Raw genomic sequence first — 17,195 nt, 5'->3', positions numbered from 1 at the left:
AGTGAAGGGTGGGAAGAGAAAGACTCAAGCCTCAAGCTGTAGGCCGGGGGGGCAGGAACGGGGAACAGCTTGGCCAAAAGAAGAAAGGCAGGGGGGCACTTGGAAAGAAGGAGTCTGGCAGAAGTAGGGAAGAGGAAAGGGGCTCATAGACAGGAACAAGAAGGGAAGCTGGGCTTTGGGGACCCATGGGGAAGGAGGCCTGTGGACGCCACCTCGCCATTTCTTTGGGTGGCATGGTGGTCTGCTGGTTTAGATGTGGCACTGTGGATGCCTGCATGTCAGTGGCTGTGCAGGGCTGTGTATTGGAGGCTGTGTGTGTGTGTGTGTGTGTGTGTGTGTGTATACACACCTAGGAGTCTGATGCATCTCTTTGTCACTCTGAGACATGTCTGTGTGCCTGCTTGTGTGTCTCTTAATCTGGTCACCTATCACCATCTTTATTTCGATGGTGGTTCTCTCTGGGGTTTCAGTAGGAGAGTTAGGGGATGAGACTGAAGGTGGGGAGGTGGGTTTAGCAGGTGGTGGTTCCACGTGGCTGGGCTGGGGGCCTCCTCTGTGGCACTGTGCTCTGGACCCTGCAGCCCTCCTTATATCTCTATGGAGTCCTCTGTACCTTCGCCTTCTTCCCACTTGACACTGTGCCTGAGGCCTAGCTTTCTCCAGGAACCCCAAGATCCTGCTCTGCAGCCCCCGCCGAACACCTCCTTTTTCCTCCCAGCCTCTTGTGGCAGGGCAAAGAGACCCAGAAGTAGCCAGATAAAGTGCCCTAGGAAGGGACCCATGGCAATGCCATCCATCACTGCCAGTCTCTTTTCCAGCAGTGGGAGGAGGGGCTGATGCCACAGGTGGATGTGGGAAGTGAATACCCCAGTGGGGCTGGGGGCCAGGAGGAGGGAGCAGAGATTTCAGATTAGTGGGGAGACAGACTTTAGGGAGAAAACCCTGGGGCCAGCTGGGGCTGAGCCAGGGGTAGACAGGAAGGGAACCAGCCTCCCCTTCACCAAGATGGCTGGTGCTGTCACGCCTGAGGGAGCTGAGCAGCTGGTTGCCGTGGTGACAGAGGGAGACTGCCGAATGCTAATGAGGCTGGCGAGGAGCTGGGCAGTGGAAGGGTCTGGGAGAGGGAGATGTGGCTTCCTCCAGCAGCAGTCAGACCTGTGGGAGACAGAGGGTGGGTTCACAGGGAACCTGGCTCCTGGGCTGGGGGTGGGCAGAGACCTGGATTCTCAAGGGTGGGATCCTGAGAGCAAGGCTGCTTCTGACAGGGAGAGTCGGATGTGGGTTGAGGGCTCTGGGTCTGGGTCCTGGGTTTAGGGGGTTTGGAAGGAGATGCTGGTAGTTCTTGGGGAAAGGGTTGGTGGCAGAGTAGGAGGGTATTCAGAGTAAGCAATGAGGAGACTCGGTTCAAATGCTTGGGTCCTTACCTGTGTGATGGATAAAAACCTACATCCTCCCAAGAGCTGTTCAGTCCTGAGGCTGCCCTCAGCAGCTGTGGCCTCCTCCTCCAAGTGGCCTCAGACTCAGAGGTGGGGAGAAACCAGTGCCACCCTAGAGACATGGGGCAAAGAGGGCAATGTGAACCATCTGCCACGGGGTCCAGGCCTTCGGCCCCTGGCCATGTCCTTCCTGTCCTCCTCACTGCCTTTCCTCTTAGAATCCAGGCATCCTGGCCCCCAGCTTCGTCTCAGAAATACTTGTAACTCTTTAACCTTGCTACTTCCATCCTGGCCCCAGCTTTCTATCCCTAGGGTTCACATCTCATTGCCACAGCAGTGGGGCTGGTTTCCAAGGGTGACAGTGGCACTGCAGGGCTGTTCCCCTTCCTACCCTCTTGGCCAGACACCACAGGGGAGTGAGTGGGGCTGGGGGGGCTCTGAGGTTTGGTGGAGCTGGCTGGCCATCTCAGGGAGCCCTGGGGTCTGAGCCCAGCTGTGGGGCCTGGTGCTGCCAGCCTCTCTAGGAGAGAGCTTTCCTTGGCTGGTGCCTGTTGGGGACAAGGGTACTGATCCAGTGGGCCAGATTCCTTCCCACTAAGGCTGGGGAGGGGTACTTTGGGTTAGGGCTGACAAGGCTGTCTCAAGGGGCCAGTGTAATCCTGGATGGAAATCCTAGGTGGTCTTCCTATCAGTCCATTTTCTATTTTCAAAATTCAGCTTTTGGGTCATTTGAGAGAGGTCCTGGTCAGAGAAAGGGGGTCTGTAATTTATGAATGATGTACTTGGACCTTTCAGAGAGCTGGGCCTCCTGCCATAGGGCTCGGCTGTCCTCTTTGGACCTTGCTGTCTGAGAGTCTGACCCCAGTCTCTCAGTGTCTCTGTAGATTCTACCTTCTCCTACCTGCTTCCTCTCTAATTTTGTCCTCTTGAACCCCAGTTTCCTCTTAGAACCCAGGTGTGCAGGGTCCCTACTATCCCTACAGAGGTTATTGGGAAGGGTAGCTGGGAGGATTAGAACCCAACAGGTGTCCTTCCAAACCCCGCTTTAGTGGGGGATCCTTTTAGGCCCAGGTTCTTTATATCCCCCCATCTTTCCCCCTTTTCTGCCAGCATCCTAGGGGTAACTGGGATTAGGGGTGTTGGGGGGTTGGAGGCCCCCTTGCCCGCTTAATCCCATGCTAACAGGACACTCTCTCTCTCTCCAGGTGGCTTTGATTTTTGTGTCGTGTTTTATTTTCTCCTCCATCTGAATCGTTTTTCTTGTTGACTGTTTTTTTTTCTCTCCGCCTCCCGGAAGAAAAAAAAAAAAGAAAAAAAGAAAAAGGAAAAAGCAACCCTCCCAGCCTAATGCTTCTCCTCCTTTTCCTTTTTTTTTTTTCCGGCAAGAAGAAAAAAAGAAACCAAAATCTCCTCTCCCCCCTGCAGCGACTCCCCGCCCCCTCCTTCCTCCAGTTCTGCCTGTACCCCTCTCACCCTCTGATGCCCCTAATCTCTCTTTCTCTCTTCCCCTGTTGTGCCCTCCACCCGCTGTTTCGGCATCGGGCCCCTCTCCTCAGCTCCTGGGCTGGGGCTCCCCCCGATGTCTGTCACAAGTTAAAAAAGGTTTTTAAATTGTGGCAGCAAAAGCTTTTTTCTCCCTTCTCTCTGGCTGATTTTGATGACTCGTGTTTTCTTTGTTTCTTTCCCCTTTTCTTTCTTTTTTCTTCTTCTTTTTTTCTTTCTTTCTTTCTCTCCTTCCCCTTTCCAAGGTCCGGCTCACCTGACGTTAAACAGCGAAGGTATGGTTTGAAGTTTTGGTTTGGTTTGGATTGGATTGGATTGCCCCCAACCTGCGCCTGGATTTTCTGTTCTTCTCCCTGTCCTTCCCCTGTCCCCTTCCCCTCCTCCACCTGTCCTGACACCTTCCTTCCTTTCCTACCCGCTTCCTTTGCCATTTCTTAATTTTATTTGGGGGGTGCTGGGGTGGGGGTGGGGGCTTGCCCTTGTCTGTGTGCTCCCCTCTCCCTCACCCACCCTGAAGCACTCCATCCACCCACATCTCACCTTGGTTTCTGACATCAAGAGATGTTTGAACTCCTGCCGTTGTCTCCAGTCACCCTTTTTTTGTGTTTTCCTGGTAGTGTATCTTGCTTTTTTTTCTTTCTCATGGTGGTGTTTGATTTCCTTCCACTCATTCTGATCATTCTTTCTTTTCTATGGACCTAAGTAACAAGAGAAAAGCATGGGCTGGAGAAAGAGGGTCTTAGGCAGTCTCATCACCCTCACCTTGCTACTGTGGGAGGCCCCCATCCATGACGAGAAGGGAAATGGGAGTAGAGGTGTAGGGTCTCTCCGTTTCCACAGTGTGCGCTCCCAACCCCCTGCCCACCCGCACGCCTTCACCCTTGTATCTTTTGAATGTCTCTTAACCCTGTTTGACAGATGACGACGTTGAGGACCAGAGAGATGAAATGACTTGTTAGTGATTCCACAACCCTTATTGGTGGTATGGTTGGGACTAGCCATTTAATTTTAGCACTCCTTTGACTAAATGCCTACCATCTTTGAGAGCCCTGGTGTTAAGCAAACCTGGAGACAGAACTCAGGAGTCCTGTCTGAGCTCCTCCAGCTCTGGCCTCCTCCAGCCCTCTGCTGTCACTAATTCTCTCTGAGCTCAGGGTTTTGGCCTTTCAGACCCTTTGGCACTGTTGGACCTGCCCAGTTCAGCCCTCTGTTGGGGGGGGGTCATCTTACAGAGGAACAGAGTGGGGTCCTTAGCTGATAGGCAGGACCAACATTGGGCTGCAGGGAGAAACTCATATAGATATGAAATTTGGGATGGATTTAGGTCTGGGGAGGTAGAGGCCTTGGAGTCTTGCAGGGATGTGAAATTATGGCAAGAAGTGTGGGGAAAGAGGAAGTCCAAAATGGAGAGCTGGGAGTAGGAACCCTGGTTGGTTCACTCACATCCTTCTTGCCTCTCAGTGCCTGGTTCTGTGGGTGCTGGCTGTGGCTCCCCTTTGTCATAAGTGAAGGCCCTCCCAAAGGATCTCAGAAAGCCCCCCTGGAAAGTTCCACAGCTCAAGTATTATTCTAGTTCAAGTTTGGGGATTTGCAACTGGGGTTGAAGTAAGAGCCCATTTAGGGACTTTTCCCCTTCATCACTGACTTTTCTCATCCTGAAGCCATCCTGTGGATCTGGCAGTAGGGCTGGGTACCTGGAAGCCAGGTGCTGAGTATATAGGTTCACTGGAGCGAGGAGAGGTGGGGTGAAGATTCAAGCTGGCCTGGAACCCAGACATGGTAACATGTGCCCACCGGGGCCTTTGGACTGAGGCCTAAGTGCTGCTGATGAGTGGGGTGGTAGGGAGTGAAAAATAACTCCTGAGAAAGGGCTTGCCCACACCCAGGCTGAGCTCCAGGGAGGATCTCCTTTGACTTGCACAGCCCTTTTGTAGGCACAATGGTGGGATGAAGAACAGACAGGAATTACAGGAAGCCCCTGGAAATCTCTGGGAAGCTCCAGGGTCTAACTGGCGAAGAATTGGGCAAGGGTGAGCTTCCGAGCACTCACTGTGGTGAATGAAGCAGGTGTGGATGGCCTCAAGGTGTAGTGAGAGCCTCAAGGACAGGAAAGAACAGAAGAGGAGCTTGGGGTGTAAATCTGGAGAAGTTTCTGGAGGAGGGGGTGTCTGTGTCAGGCTTTTGAACGAGTTGGGAAGTGTGAACTTAACCCAGCATAAAGGGTGTGAGCAAAGGTGCAGAGTGGTGGGGAGAATGTGCCTCATGGAGGAGGCCAGGAGAATGAGCGAGCAGTTGAAAGGGGGAACTGGGGGCCTCCAGTGCTGAGGGCTGGCCTGTTTGCCTGCTGTGGGGAAGGAGGGATCCTGCACTCATGGTGAGGCCTCTGTTCCTCTGCCCAGTCTCCCCACCCCAGGCAAAGAGTGGAAGTCGGTGATCATGAATCTGATGGGGTCTGTGGGGCTGATCGTCCTCGGTTTGTCAAGCGGCTCCTTCCTTAGAGGTCTTGAAGGCAAGGGAGTCCCCAGAAAAGCCTCTCCTCCCCTGTCCCTGCAAGCAGCACCTCCACCCTGGAGAGGGCCCTTCATCCCCTCAAGGCTGGGGAGGGACTGGCTCGGTACCCCCTGTGCCTGACTCCCCAATTCTGCTTCTCCAGTAGGGTCCTTACTGTTCTCCGAGGGGGGGGCCGGGAGAGGAGGAGCCGGCGATGTGTACCAGCCAACAAAAGGTCAGTGACCCCCATGGTCCCCAGAGAGCCCAGCCCTCATCCTGCTGCAGGCTAACTGTGCTTCCTGGGGGGAAGCCAAGTCAACGCAGGCACATCCCCTTGTCCTCTCTGAGGCCTGTGGGAAGTGATGGGTCTGCTCCCCGAGTGCCATTCCAAAGGCCCCATTAGCTGCCCTGATGTGAAGGGCCACAAACCTCCATTTCTTTCGCAAAGCCCAGTTGTTCTGATGACCTCTTTTTAGAACACAGGTATCTTTTTATGTGGCAGTTGTTCAGGCTGATCCCTAGGAAGTATCTGTTTCTTTGTTAAGGCAACCAGGCAGCAGGGCAACCCCAATTTAACCATCAAATTCTGGAAGCCTGCTAGGTGCCCAGTCCAGGGAGATTCTGGTTGGGAGCTGTGGCCAGCACAGGGCCTTTAAGCCTGCTTGGGGGCTCTAGCTCCTTTTTCTGTACTGAGGCTGCCTTTCTTAAGACAATCTCTTTCCTAAGAAGTTTACAAGCCACTATAACAAGTCCTCAAGGAACTCCAGTGGGTGCCAAGCACTGGGGCTATGGAGTCCCATTTCCATTCTTTAGTCTGCTCTTCTGTTTGCCTGGATTTCCGCCATCCTTGTCCTCTCCCCAATGACTTGGTGTGTCTCTTTCGTCTGACTCTTGAAAAAGCAGCCAGGCCATGCACACTGGAAGTCTCCTTGAACACCCCAGGTGAACCTGGTCACTTCCACATTTTGTCCACACTTCCACTAGAAGGCTCATCACACTGTATCATAACTGTCACTTTACCTGTTTGCTTCCCCAACTAGACCAAGCTCCTTGAGGCCAGGGATTGGATATTTTTGTTCCTATGCCCCTGGTGCTTCACACAGCTCTTGGCACATAAGTAGCCGTGTGCTCAGCAAATTTATTTCATATGAGCCAATGGGCTCTGTTCCCAAGGGGCTGATTGATGTTCTAACACCTACAATAAAGTGTGGTCCATGCAAAGTACATGAAAAGTGCAGACTCTTTTCAGAGGAGTTAATTTATTCATTGAGGCCAGGCACGGTGGCTCATGCCTGTAATCCCAGCACTATGAGAGGCCGAGGTGGGAGGATCACTTGAGGCCAGGAGTTCAAAACCAGCCTGGCAACATGGTGAGACTCCATTAAAAAAAAAATCATTGAGAAAGAGAGGGAGACACAGACAGAGGCAGCACACTAGCAGAAAGTTACCAACTGGCATGAGTCGTTTATTTGTGGGATGCTTTACGGTTGAGGAAGCTGGACCCCGCCCTTTCTCTTTCTGAGATGCCCACAGCAGCCTGTGCAGTTCCTGATGATCAGCTCCATTTTCCAGACGGGGAAGCTGGGACTTAGAGCCCAGCTTTGTGACCAGCCAAGGTCACAAAGCTGGTGGTGGAGCCAGCACTAGCGCCCAGGTCTTCTTTCTCACATCACATTTCCTCTCCAGGGAGCAGTACAAGATGTTATTAGGCAGTAAGTGCCAAGTGAGCAGAACAGACAGCTGTAGAGCTCGAGAGTAGGGAGGGCGGAGGGGGGCGCTGGAGACCTTCCCGGAGGAGGTCTGGGAGCTGGGCCTGGAAAGAAGGCAGCTGCTTTGTCCCTCATGCATGGTTCTCAGAAATGCAGGACCACAACAACTAGTCTCTAGCCACATTCACTGGGGACACTTGTAGGGCTACAGACTCCCCAACTGTGGGAGATAAACGAGCATCAGCTATTATCTTCCTTTCTGGGTCCGGAGCAATTAGGGGCGGTAATTGTGCAAGCGCTGCTGGGAGTTGTAGTTCCCAGTCGCGCCAGACCGGCGAGATAGGGGAGAGCGCCCCCTGGTGCTTCAGGGCTTGTTCAGCCCAGATCTGGTTTGTGCTCTGCTGAGCCCCTCGGCCGCCCCTACAGGCTCACCCCAGTAGAATCCCTCCACCAGTCCCTTGAAGTCATGCCCCGACCTCCCCTACTCAGGTTCTCTCTCTCTCTCCTCACCATCTTCGGGTTTTCTTTCCACACTTGCTCATCTCTTTTTCTGTCCCTCTTCTCGAAGGCTTTCAGGTTCTCTTTGGCTGCTCCTCAGGCCTCTTGGCGTCTCTGGGCTGACCCAGGTCTCCGGTGGTAAAGGGACTGGAGCCCGTGGAGGCGCAGGCTCCAGAGTAGCTAGCTTTGCCACTCACCCCAGGAGACTGGAGGCAGGGCTGAGGAGTCGAGAAATGGCCTCGTTTCTCCACTTGGCCTTGGCAGCCACTGTCCAGCCCCAGACCCGCCTCTTTCCTTTTTGCTGGCCTCTTTTGTTCTGTCCCAATCACTTACTCACATGGTTGCCTTATTCTTTTCTTTCTTTCTGTTTGACTCTCTTTAATGATATTTTCTTTGACTGCAGTGAAGGTGAGGGAGTGGGAGGAATGGCTTCTGGGTGGGACTAGTACATGTGGCAAAACCAAGGTCAAACATTCCTTTTTCTGGTCCTTGAGCCCCCTGGTTCTCCTAGTGCCTGGGCAGCAGGCTTCGTTGCTATGGAAACAGCAAGGCCCCAGAAAGCCTTGGCTTCTGTTCCGTAGAGGTCCCTGTCCACTTTCGTTGCTGGCTGTCTTCCCATCTCCTGTACCTGTCCCCGCAGGGCTTGCTCCTTTTCTTTATCCGGATAGCCGCGCTCATCCCTTCTTGCTCCCTCACAGCCCTGAGCCGTCTTCATTTCTTGTCTGTCTCTGCGATGGTTCTCCTTTTCCTGGCTCTGCCCCACCTCCCTCTTTCCCTCCTCCTTGCCACTCTTCCCCGCCTTCCCCTCTTGTCTCTGCTGGGGTCCTCACTTTTGCTTTCTGGCCCTCCCTGCTGGTACCATAAGTAGACAGAGGAAGGGATTCAGACTGTCCCGATGTTGCCCAGGCCCCCACCAGCCTTGCTGCCCTGTGGCCTCAGGAAACCGGGCCTTGCCAGCTGCAGTGAGTGCTGTGCCAGGCTCTGGGGCAGCAGCTGGTGCCTTGGCATCCGGAGGCAGTGAGGACAGAGGCTTTGGGCAGCCTGCCTAGAGAGAGAGAAGCAGGCTGTGTGTGGAGGGGAGGGGATCTGCAGAATCTGCACTCCGAAACTCCCCCCCGCCACCACCCCACTGCCTCAACACATAGCACTGCTGCTGAGCCCTGCCTCCACCAGGGGAAGGCAAGTGCTTCCTGGTGGCCCTGGATGCACCCTGGCATTGTGCCTGTTCTTGCTTGGGCATTGGGAGCATCTATTGAGAATTCCTGCATTTGGTTAGCTCGGCCTCTTCATAAAGACCCTCATGGCCAGTGTTGTTTGCCCTGCACCTGTCCAGTGAGGTAGGCAGGGCCAGCTGTGTGCCACTGCTTAATGGCCAGAAGTGAGCCACTGGTAGAGCCCAGGTCCTCTGGTTTGTCCTGACTTCATATCCGGTTCTCTTCTCTCTGCTTGCACTCTGGCTTGTGCTGGTGTTGGACAGAAACCTCAACTTCTTGGTACTACTGAGTCATTGTCTTCTCCCTTGTTACCAACTTACAGAATGCTGACAATCCCTCAGCCTCTCCCAGTAGTTTTTGCTTCTGCTTAAAAAGTGCCAGTGGAAGGGCCCTGTGCTGGGTGCCTATGGACATACTTGCACACACACAGACATGCACACACACAAGGCCCAGGCCTGCCCTTGCCCTGTTACTCTCTGGGCACACACAGGTCACATCCAGGCACTCTTTGCCCTCCATCATGGGCCTGTCTGCGCCGTCCTTGGCTTGGAGTAGGGAGCTGGGGGTGGAGATGATATCTGGGGCTGTGGCCACCCATGTGAGCTCTGCCTGGTGGCCTGTTGCTATCCAGTGCATATCCCTGTCACCTGCCTCGCCTTCCTGTGTGTCTTCCTGGCCCTTCCCCCATTCCCCCACCTCCCATTCTCCTCATCTGCTCCTTGCTGCACAACAGGCCTATTGGTCCCATCCCATATGGTGAGGCTGAAACTGTCTTCAGGCACTGAGATTGGCCATCGCTGGAGGAGGGGCAGGAAGGGAGGTGGGCTGTGCGTAGGAGACCCTTGAGGACCCTGCCATACGGGAGGAGCACCCAGGGAGAAGTAAGGCAGAGCCTCTTATTTCCCTTCTATGTCCATTTGTTAAGGCTAGTGGCCGATGGGAAGGTTGGTGGGGAGGAGACAGTGAGCACCCTCCGCTCTGCTGGGTCCTGTGGCAGAGTAATTGTCAGCTGTCAGTGTGGGAGCCACTTAGCAGCCTCCTGGTTTGGAAATGGACACAGGGGACATTGACTTTTGACAGCAGAGATGGCAGGGTCCTGAGAGGGTGGTTGACAGGCCGAGGGAGGGAAAGGGGCCTAAAGCTACAGGTTGGGACCTCTGGGCTCCTGGTGCCCAGGACCAGTGCCTGCGTTGCTGGAGGGGAGTGGGAAGCACTGGTGTACCCTGCCCCATTCAGCCTTCTCCCGTTTCCCCATACCACGGCATCCAGGCAAGGAGGAGTTTGTGGCGACCTTCAAAGGCAATGAGTTCTTCTGCTACGACCTGTCACACAACCCCATCCAGAGCAGCACTGATGAGATCACACTGGCCTTCCGCACCCTGCAACGCAACGGCCTGATGCTGCATACAGGCAAGTCGGCCGACTACGTCAACCTGTCCCTCAAGTCTGGGGCTGTCTGGCTGGTCATCAACCTAGGCTCAGGTGCCTTCGAGGCCCTTGTGGAACCCGTCAATGGCAAGTTCAACGACAACGCCTGGCACGATGTCCGGGTCACCCGAAACCTGCGCCAGGTAGGGGGAGTGAGAAGAAGGCCAGGGATTAGCTATACCTGGGGCAGAATGGGGGTTGGGAGAGGGGGCTGCCGGGAGCTTGTGGTGGAGGGATCAGGGCTGGGCAGTGAGGTGTGGTTCTGGAGAAGAACAGGAGTTGGGGCTGTGAGGGTCCCGACATAAGGCTGCAGTGGCTGGCAGGCTTCAGAGACCAGGGAGCTGAGCTGAGGAGGCTCCGGAACTGTCCCTGGGCAGGAACCTGAGGGCAGGGGAAGGACTGGGCTCAGATTGTTGGGAGCAGCTGGGCTCTCGAGGGATGGGGCTAAGAAATCAGGTGATTTAGCAGGAGGGCAATTCAGGAGATGGGAGGAGTGAGCCAGTGCCTGAATGGGTGCTCCTGGGTGCCAGGGGGTGGGGAGGGGTTCCTGTGGAGTGGGCAGGCTTTGGCCTGGTGGAGCAGATGAGGGTGTCCCAACACTAGGGCAGCAAGGCACGAAGGCAAGCCTGAGTTAATGTGTGCGGGCAGGATGTGTTCTGCCCCCAGCCGAGACTTTTTTAGGGCAGAGGCAGAGATGGAGCCAGTGAGGTGGTGGCATAGTAGGTAGGTGACAGAGAGCAGGAGCAGAGAGGGGGCTTGGCCCTTCATCTCCTCTGGGCAGGACATGCCCTTCTTTTCCTTCTCTTTCTTTCAAAGGAGCCAGGCCCTCCCAGCATCCATGGCTTGCTTTCTGCCTCCCCTTGGCTCCTGGGCAAGCCCACGCAGGTGCTCAGAGTCCTTCCTGCATTGGCTCCTGCAGACAGGAGCTCCTGTTCCCAGATGCTCCCACTGGACATGTCCTCTTAGGAGTGGTCCTCTTCACCTTTCCCAAGGCCCAGGATGGCTAGTGCAGGTGAAGCTGTCTCTGGCCAGTCTCTTCCTAGTTATCTTCTCTGAACTTCCTCGTTCTAGCGGTGTGGTGGCTAACTTTCCTTGTCTCTCCTTCTGTCATCCTCCTTCTCCTCCCCTTCCTCCCGCTGAAAGCCTTGTCAGCAGGCTCAGGATCTTGGCTGGCCTCCCACTCTTCCTACCTGTTCTCATTTCACACCATCGATGATGATCTAGTGGGGATACCTCTCATTAATGCCACTCCTCCTTGCCAGGAGAACGCAGTGACTAATCCTGCTGCTCTTCTTCAGGCCTGCCACTACCTGTTGCAGCCGGGCTCCTACTAATGTGCCTATTCTTAGTGACCCCTGCGTTTCGCAGAGTGACATGCTTGGTGGAGTCACTCCTTAATGCGGGGCTCCTCTTCTTGTCAAATCATCCCTTTACCCAATCAGAGGGCTGTCCCGCGTTGTCATTACCGAGTGCATCTGAGTGTGTCATGTGCATTTGTGACAGTTTCAGATGCCACACACATTTTATTGGGGGGTATAGAGGAGTTGCCTCTAGTGCTTCCTGCTCACTTTCCTCTCTCTAGGACCAGCGCTGTCACCTGGTACCGACTTTGGCAAGATGCTCCAAGTTCAGAGTTCCTATCCATGCATCATATGACCAAAAAATACATGGCACATCCATACTGGGAACAGAGGGGGAAAAAAAGACATGGTCCCTGCCCTTCCAGGACTTCAGCTCTTGAGGAGACAGGATGAGTCTGTTAAAAGTGAATAGAGCAAAGCTATGCCAGTGCCAAGTGAGCAGCAGAAACCTTAAACACCCTAGGACTCAAGTGATACCCAAGACGAGGGAGAGGTCTGTGGCTAGGGGAGGTGGGAAAGCCACACAGAGGAGGAGACACTCAGCCTCAGCAGTGCTGAGTGTAGACAGTGACCCTCGGCTGCTTCTTCCTGGGGTTCCCGGAGTCGAGAGTCCAAGCTGGTAACTGATGGAAACTTCTTCCCCTGGATTGTTCTACCAGAAGTCTCAGAGCAGAGAGGCAGGTCATATTGACCCTAAAGCAGGTCCTGAGGTCCACAGAGGGTGTCTGCTTAAAGACTTTGGTTGAGTGCTCTCTTTAAAAAGGGATTCTGGGGGAATTTCTTTTCTTTTTTTTTTTTTTTTTTGAGACGGAGTCTCGCTCTGTTGCCCAGGCTGGAGTGCAGTGGCGTGATCTCGGCTCACTCCAACCTCTGTCTCCCAGGTTATAGTGATTCTCCTGCCTCAGCCTCCCGAGTAGCTGGGATTACAGGTGCCCGCTACCACACCCAGCTAATTTCTGTATTTTTAGTAGAGATGGGGTTTCACCATATTGGCCAGGCTGGTCTTGAACTCCTGACCTCAAATGATCCTCCTGCCTTGGCCTCCCAAAACGCTGGGATTACAGGTGTTAGCCACCACACCTGGCCTCAATCAAGTTTCTATAGTGTCTGGGTGACATCCTGGGATTGGAACAACACTTACATGATAAAAAGGGTGATGATGGGTGGAGTGGTTTGAATCAATATTCTGTCTTCCCCAGGTTTTGTGGGCCAGGAGCAAGGACAGGGAGAAATGACATCTGTCTTCAGCCTTACAGGATAGAGTGCCAGGATCTGAGAACACTGTGGCTTCCAGGTTATTTTTCTCATTTGATTAGAATGGCCAGGGAGATGGCCTTCTGGGGAGGACCTACCTGAGAACCAGCACTGAGGGGTCTCCATTCCCTTTGCTTCTGCAGCCATGGGAGTGGGTCAAGGGCCAGCTCCAAAGACTGGAAGGAGGCAGAATTTCCCTTTTTCCCTTGGACTTGGTAATTATCCCTGGAATCATCTAGAGGCTCTCAGAACATAGCAGTTAGGACCAGGGGCACCTGATGAGACAGTATCTCCTTCTCTCCTCTCTCTCCTTTCAAATCCAGCCCTCGAGGTCACTGTGACCGGAGGTGTCTCTTGGAGGATCTTGGCAGGAATTATTACCTCTGAGGATTCCCCGAGGTCTATTTTAAATCCTGGGCCCACTCTCCTCCCATACCCAGTATGCTTCCTAACTGCCTCCCACCACCATGCAAGCAGTGTGCAAACCCATTTCCTCATTAGCCAGCACCAAATTTGGAAGACAAGCTGGCTATCAAAATATCACATGGTGCTTCCTCCTGCCCAGCTTGGATAACAGCTCTCCTTGGTGCAGAGGCTTTCAGGAGCTCCTCCAGGTCCCAAAAATGGAGTCCCCAAGGATGCAGTCCTCAAGGATGGAGTCCCTCAAAGATGTGGTCCGTAAGGATGGAGTCCCTCAAAGGTGTGGTCCGCAAGGATGGAGTCCCTCAAAGATGTGGTCCCCGAGGATGGAGTCCCCAAGGATGGAGTCTCTTAAGGATGCATTCTCCTAGGGATGGAGTCCCCAAGGATGGAGTCCCCTAAAGATGCAGTCCCCAAGAATAGAGTCTGCCAAGGGTGGAGTCCCCAAGAATGGAGTCCCCCAATGATGGAGTCCCCAGAGATGGAGTCCCCCATAATGGGGGACTGCCCCAGGGGCAGAGTCCTCTAAAGATGCAGTCCTCAAGGATGGAATCTACCAAGGATGGAGTCCCCAAGGATGGAATACCCAAAGATGGAATCCCCAAGAATGGAGTCCCCAAGGTTGGAGTCCACCAAGGATGCAGTCCTCAAGGATGGAGTCCAGCAAGAGTGTAGCCCCCCAAAGATGGAGTTCCCAGGCATGCAGTCCCCAAGGATGGAGTCATTAAGGATGGGGAGACCCCTGGGAGTCTTGGGATGCATTCCTTAGGAACGCATTCCCCTAAGGATGGAGTCCCCAGGGGTGGAGTCCATCAGGCAATTAGATTCCTTTCCTCCCCTTCCTGCCCAGGCCTCTCTCCCTCTCTGGCATGGCGTACACCCTGTCTCAGGGTCTGCTGTGCCGTTCTCCATACTCATCCGTGCCAATTTTCTTAGTTTTTCCCTTTGTTTTCACAGTTCTCCTACAGACACCACTTAGTTGCCCTCCTTTCTTTCTGGTGATATCCTAGATCTGAGGTTTGAGTCAGAAAGACCAGGTTCAAATCCCAGCTCTGCCAATAGTTTGAGTGCTTTTAGGCAAGTTATACAACCTCTGTGTGCTTCAGCTCCTCATCAGCAAAGTGAGAATGAGTCTTTTGATGACTAACTGGGGTATTGCCTTAAAACACTCAACACAGTGCCTGGCACGAATTAGTTGTATTTTTTTCAATCCTTCAGGCCTAGCTTAAATGCCACCATCTTCAAAAAGCCTTCCTTGATCCCTTCCTCCAGCCAGCCTTCCTTCTTTGCTATGTTCTTTGAGCCCTTGGAAATGTGTATTTGAGCCGTCTCATCACATTCTGCCTGTGTTGTCAATATTTGTATTCATTCCTTATCTGTACTTCTAGGTGGTAAGCAAATTGGTTGCTTAATACCTGCAACTATTAAGTGTTTGTAGTTGTTTTCCTAGTAGTTTTTTTCTGATCCATTTGGTCTCTTTCCTGAAGGTAGCTGGTAAGGTTTTGGACACGAGGACCCATGTCCAAAAGTAGCAGATCTAACTACTTCATGTGAGCACTGAACTACTTCTTGTCCTCTTGGAAAAAAACCCTCCAATTCACAATTCACTTTTTTTTTTACTTTTTTTTTTTGGAGATAGAGTCTCACTTTGTCTCTCAGGTTGGAGTGCAGTGGCGCAGTCTCAGCTCACTGCAAACTCTGCCTCCCAGGTTCAAGTGATTCTCCTGCCTCAGCCTCCTGAGTAGCTGGGATTACAGGTTCCTGCCATCACGCCTGGCTAATTTTTGTATTTTTAGTAGAGACGGGGTTTCACCATGTTGGCCAGGCTGGTCTTGAACTGTTGACCTCAAGTGATCCGCCTACCTCAGCCTCCCAAAGTGCTGGGATTACAGGTGTGAGGCACTGTGCCTGAGCCTAATTCACTTTACAAGACCAGAAGAACACCTCTCCTGGTCCTTCCTCTAAATTTCCTCAGGACTTTATCTTTCTGTCACAGCGTTTCTCAGATTGCACTGTAACGTCTCTCCCCACTAGCCCCTGGCCTCAAGGATCTCATTTCTCTTTACTATCTCACCTAATTTTTATGACAACTCTGTGAGGTGGAGATATTATTCCCATTTTACTGATGAGAAAAACAAGATGCAGAAGGTTAAAGAACTTGCTCAAGGTTATCCAGTTAGGAAGTGGTAGAGTTGAAAGTCTGATTTTGAAACCACTCTATTCCTCTGCCTCCAAGTGAGGGCCTGGTTGTTGTCATTGGTGCAAAATGCAAAGGAGGCTGGGGTTTGTCCTGTGCTTCTGTCATTCTTGGACGTTCTCAAATTTTGAAGCCATTTCAATGTTCTGCTTGTATGTCTGAAGAATGGGTCCCTCTTATGTGCAAGTGGAGTGGGTTCCTCTTCTCTTTGTCCTGAGCTTCTCTTACTCAAGGTCCACAGATTGTCTTCACCCCAGATTTTTATGATTTGTGTAAATATTCCCTCTCTTGGCTTTCTTGAGCAGGGCTGGAGCTACACTCATATTTCAAGGTGGAGATGGGGTATAGTTTTGTCCCGAGGCTCTCCTTTCTGCCTGGTGAATTCCTACAGCTGGTGTTTGAGTCAGAAAGACTTGGTAAAAATGACCACATGATATGATGTGTGACTTCTCCCCTCTGTGACTCTGATGCCCTTCTCATTCATCATGTGTTGTCATGCTTGTGCTCCCAGGCTCCAGGAGCTCTCTAGCTCTTTCTATGAGTGGGATAAAGCCTTTGTTGCTCATCTGTTAGTCTGAAGCCTCAGTTCTCCAGATCCTGGCCATAGGGAAGGCCTGGGCTGCTGTGTACCCCTTCCCTGTGCTGTGTCCCAGGCCACCAGGAATGGGTTCCAGTGGAAGCTGCATTCTAGTATTTCACAACAATTGCCCCCATAAACATGATCTCCACTGGACTGGGTCTGGATCCTTAATTCCTAGGTCTAGAGGGGCCCCATCTCATCTACTCCAACCCTGCTATTTTTAAGAGGAAGCCTGGATCTCTTGTCAAATTAGTGGAAGGCCCAAGGGTTAGAACTCACATCTGTTTCTTCTCAATCCTGATTCTTTTTTTTTTTTTTTTTGAGACAGAGTCTCGCTCTGTCACCCAGGCTGGAGTGCAGTGGTGTGATCTTGGCTCACTGCAAGCTCTGCCTCCTGGGTTCATGCCATTCTCCTGCCTCAGCCTCCCAAGTAGCTGGGACTACGGGCGCCCGCCACCACGCCTGGCTAATTTTTTGTATTTTTAGTAGAGATGGGGTTTCACCGTATTAGCCAGGATGGTCTCAATCTCCTGACCTCATGATCCGCCTGCCTCGGCCTCCCAAAGTGCTGGGATTACAGGTGTGACCCACCACGCCTGGCCCTCAATCCTGATTGTTAATTTGCTGTTCTACTTCTTAAAAATGGAATCTTCTTCATAAAGTTGAAAACTTTTGAATCTTATTTTATTCTCCATAACCAGTTCTAACTCAAAGAGTAGTAATTGGATTTTTATCTCCAATGCCTTTTTCTTCCTGCCTTGTTCGACTAGTGCAGTGATACCAGACAACACTTACCTTTCTGGGCCTGGTTGTTTAGCTGCCCTGAAGCTAATTGTTCCTTGTTCTGACTAGTTGGCCTCTTCATTTCATGACAGTCCTACCAGCTGCCAGTACTAATCCTCTTACCACACGCTATCCCCTGACTCCCATCACTGCACCTGCAATTAGACTCTTCTCTTGCTATGTAAACTGCTTCTGCATCACCAATAATTAATATTGGTTATTCAGCACTTCTTCCGGCTGCTAAATATTGAATTCTGTTATTTTTAATTATATGAGGCCCTTATTCATCATCTTACTGAATTAGTCCTGTGCCCACTGGTTA

At 52.5% G+C, this 17,195-nt stretch overlaps 1 protein-coding gene across 27 annotated transcripts in view; it reads left to right on the top strand.

Moving 5' to 3' along the window:
• NRXN2 (neurexin 2) overlaps positions 1–17,195 on the top strand; it is a 115,815-nt gene that overhangs the window by 25,886 nt on the left and 72,734 nt on the right. For 18 of the 27 annotated variants that reach the window (XM_031015871.3, XM_055354410.2, XM_031015870.3 and 15 more), the window contains exons 4-6: positions 3,185–3,214; positions 5,593–5,664; positions 10,120–10,421. In XM_031015871.3, the coding sequence (XP_030871731.1) occupies positions 3,185–3,214; positions 5,593–5,664; positions 10,120–10,421 (404 nt within the window). The remainder of the gene's footprint in view (positions 1–3,184; positions 3,215–5,592; positions 5,665–10,119; positions 10,422–17,195) is intronic. The other 9 variants (XM_031015869.3, XM_031015873.3, XM_031015872.3 and 6 more) reach the window with 4 other exon arrangements.

Source organism: Gorilla gorilla, chromosome 9 (assembly GCF_029281585.2).
Source record: "Gorilla gorilla gorilla isolate KB3781 chromosome 9, NHGRI_mGorGor1-v2.1_pri, whole genome shotgun sequence".
NCBI classification, from domain to species: domain Eukaryota; kingdom Metazoa; phylum Chordata; class Mammalia; order Primates; family Hominidae; genus Gorilla; species Gorilla gorilla.
This window is presented reverse-complemented; position numbering and strand designations above follow the sequence as displayed.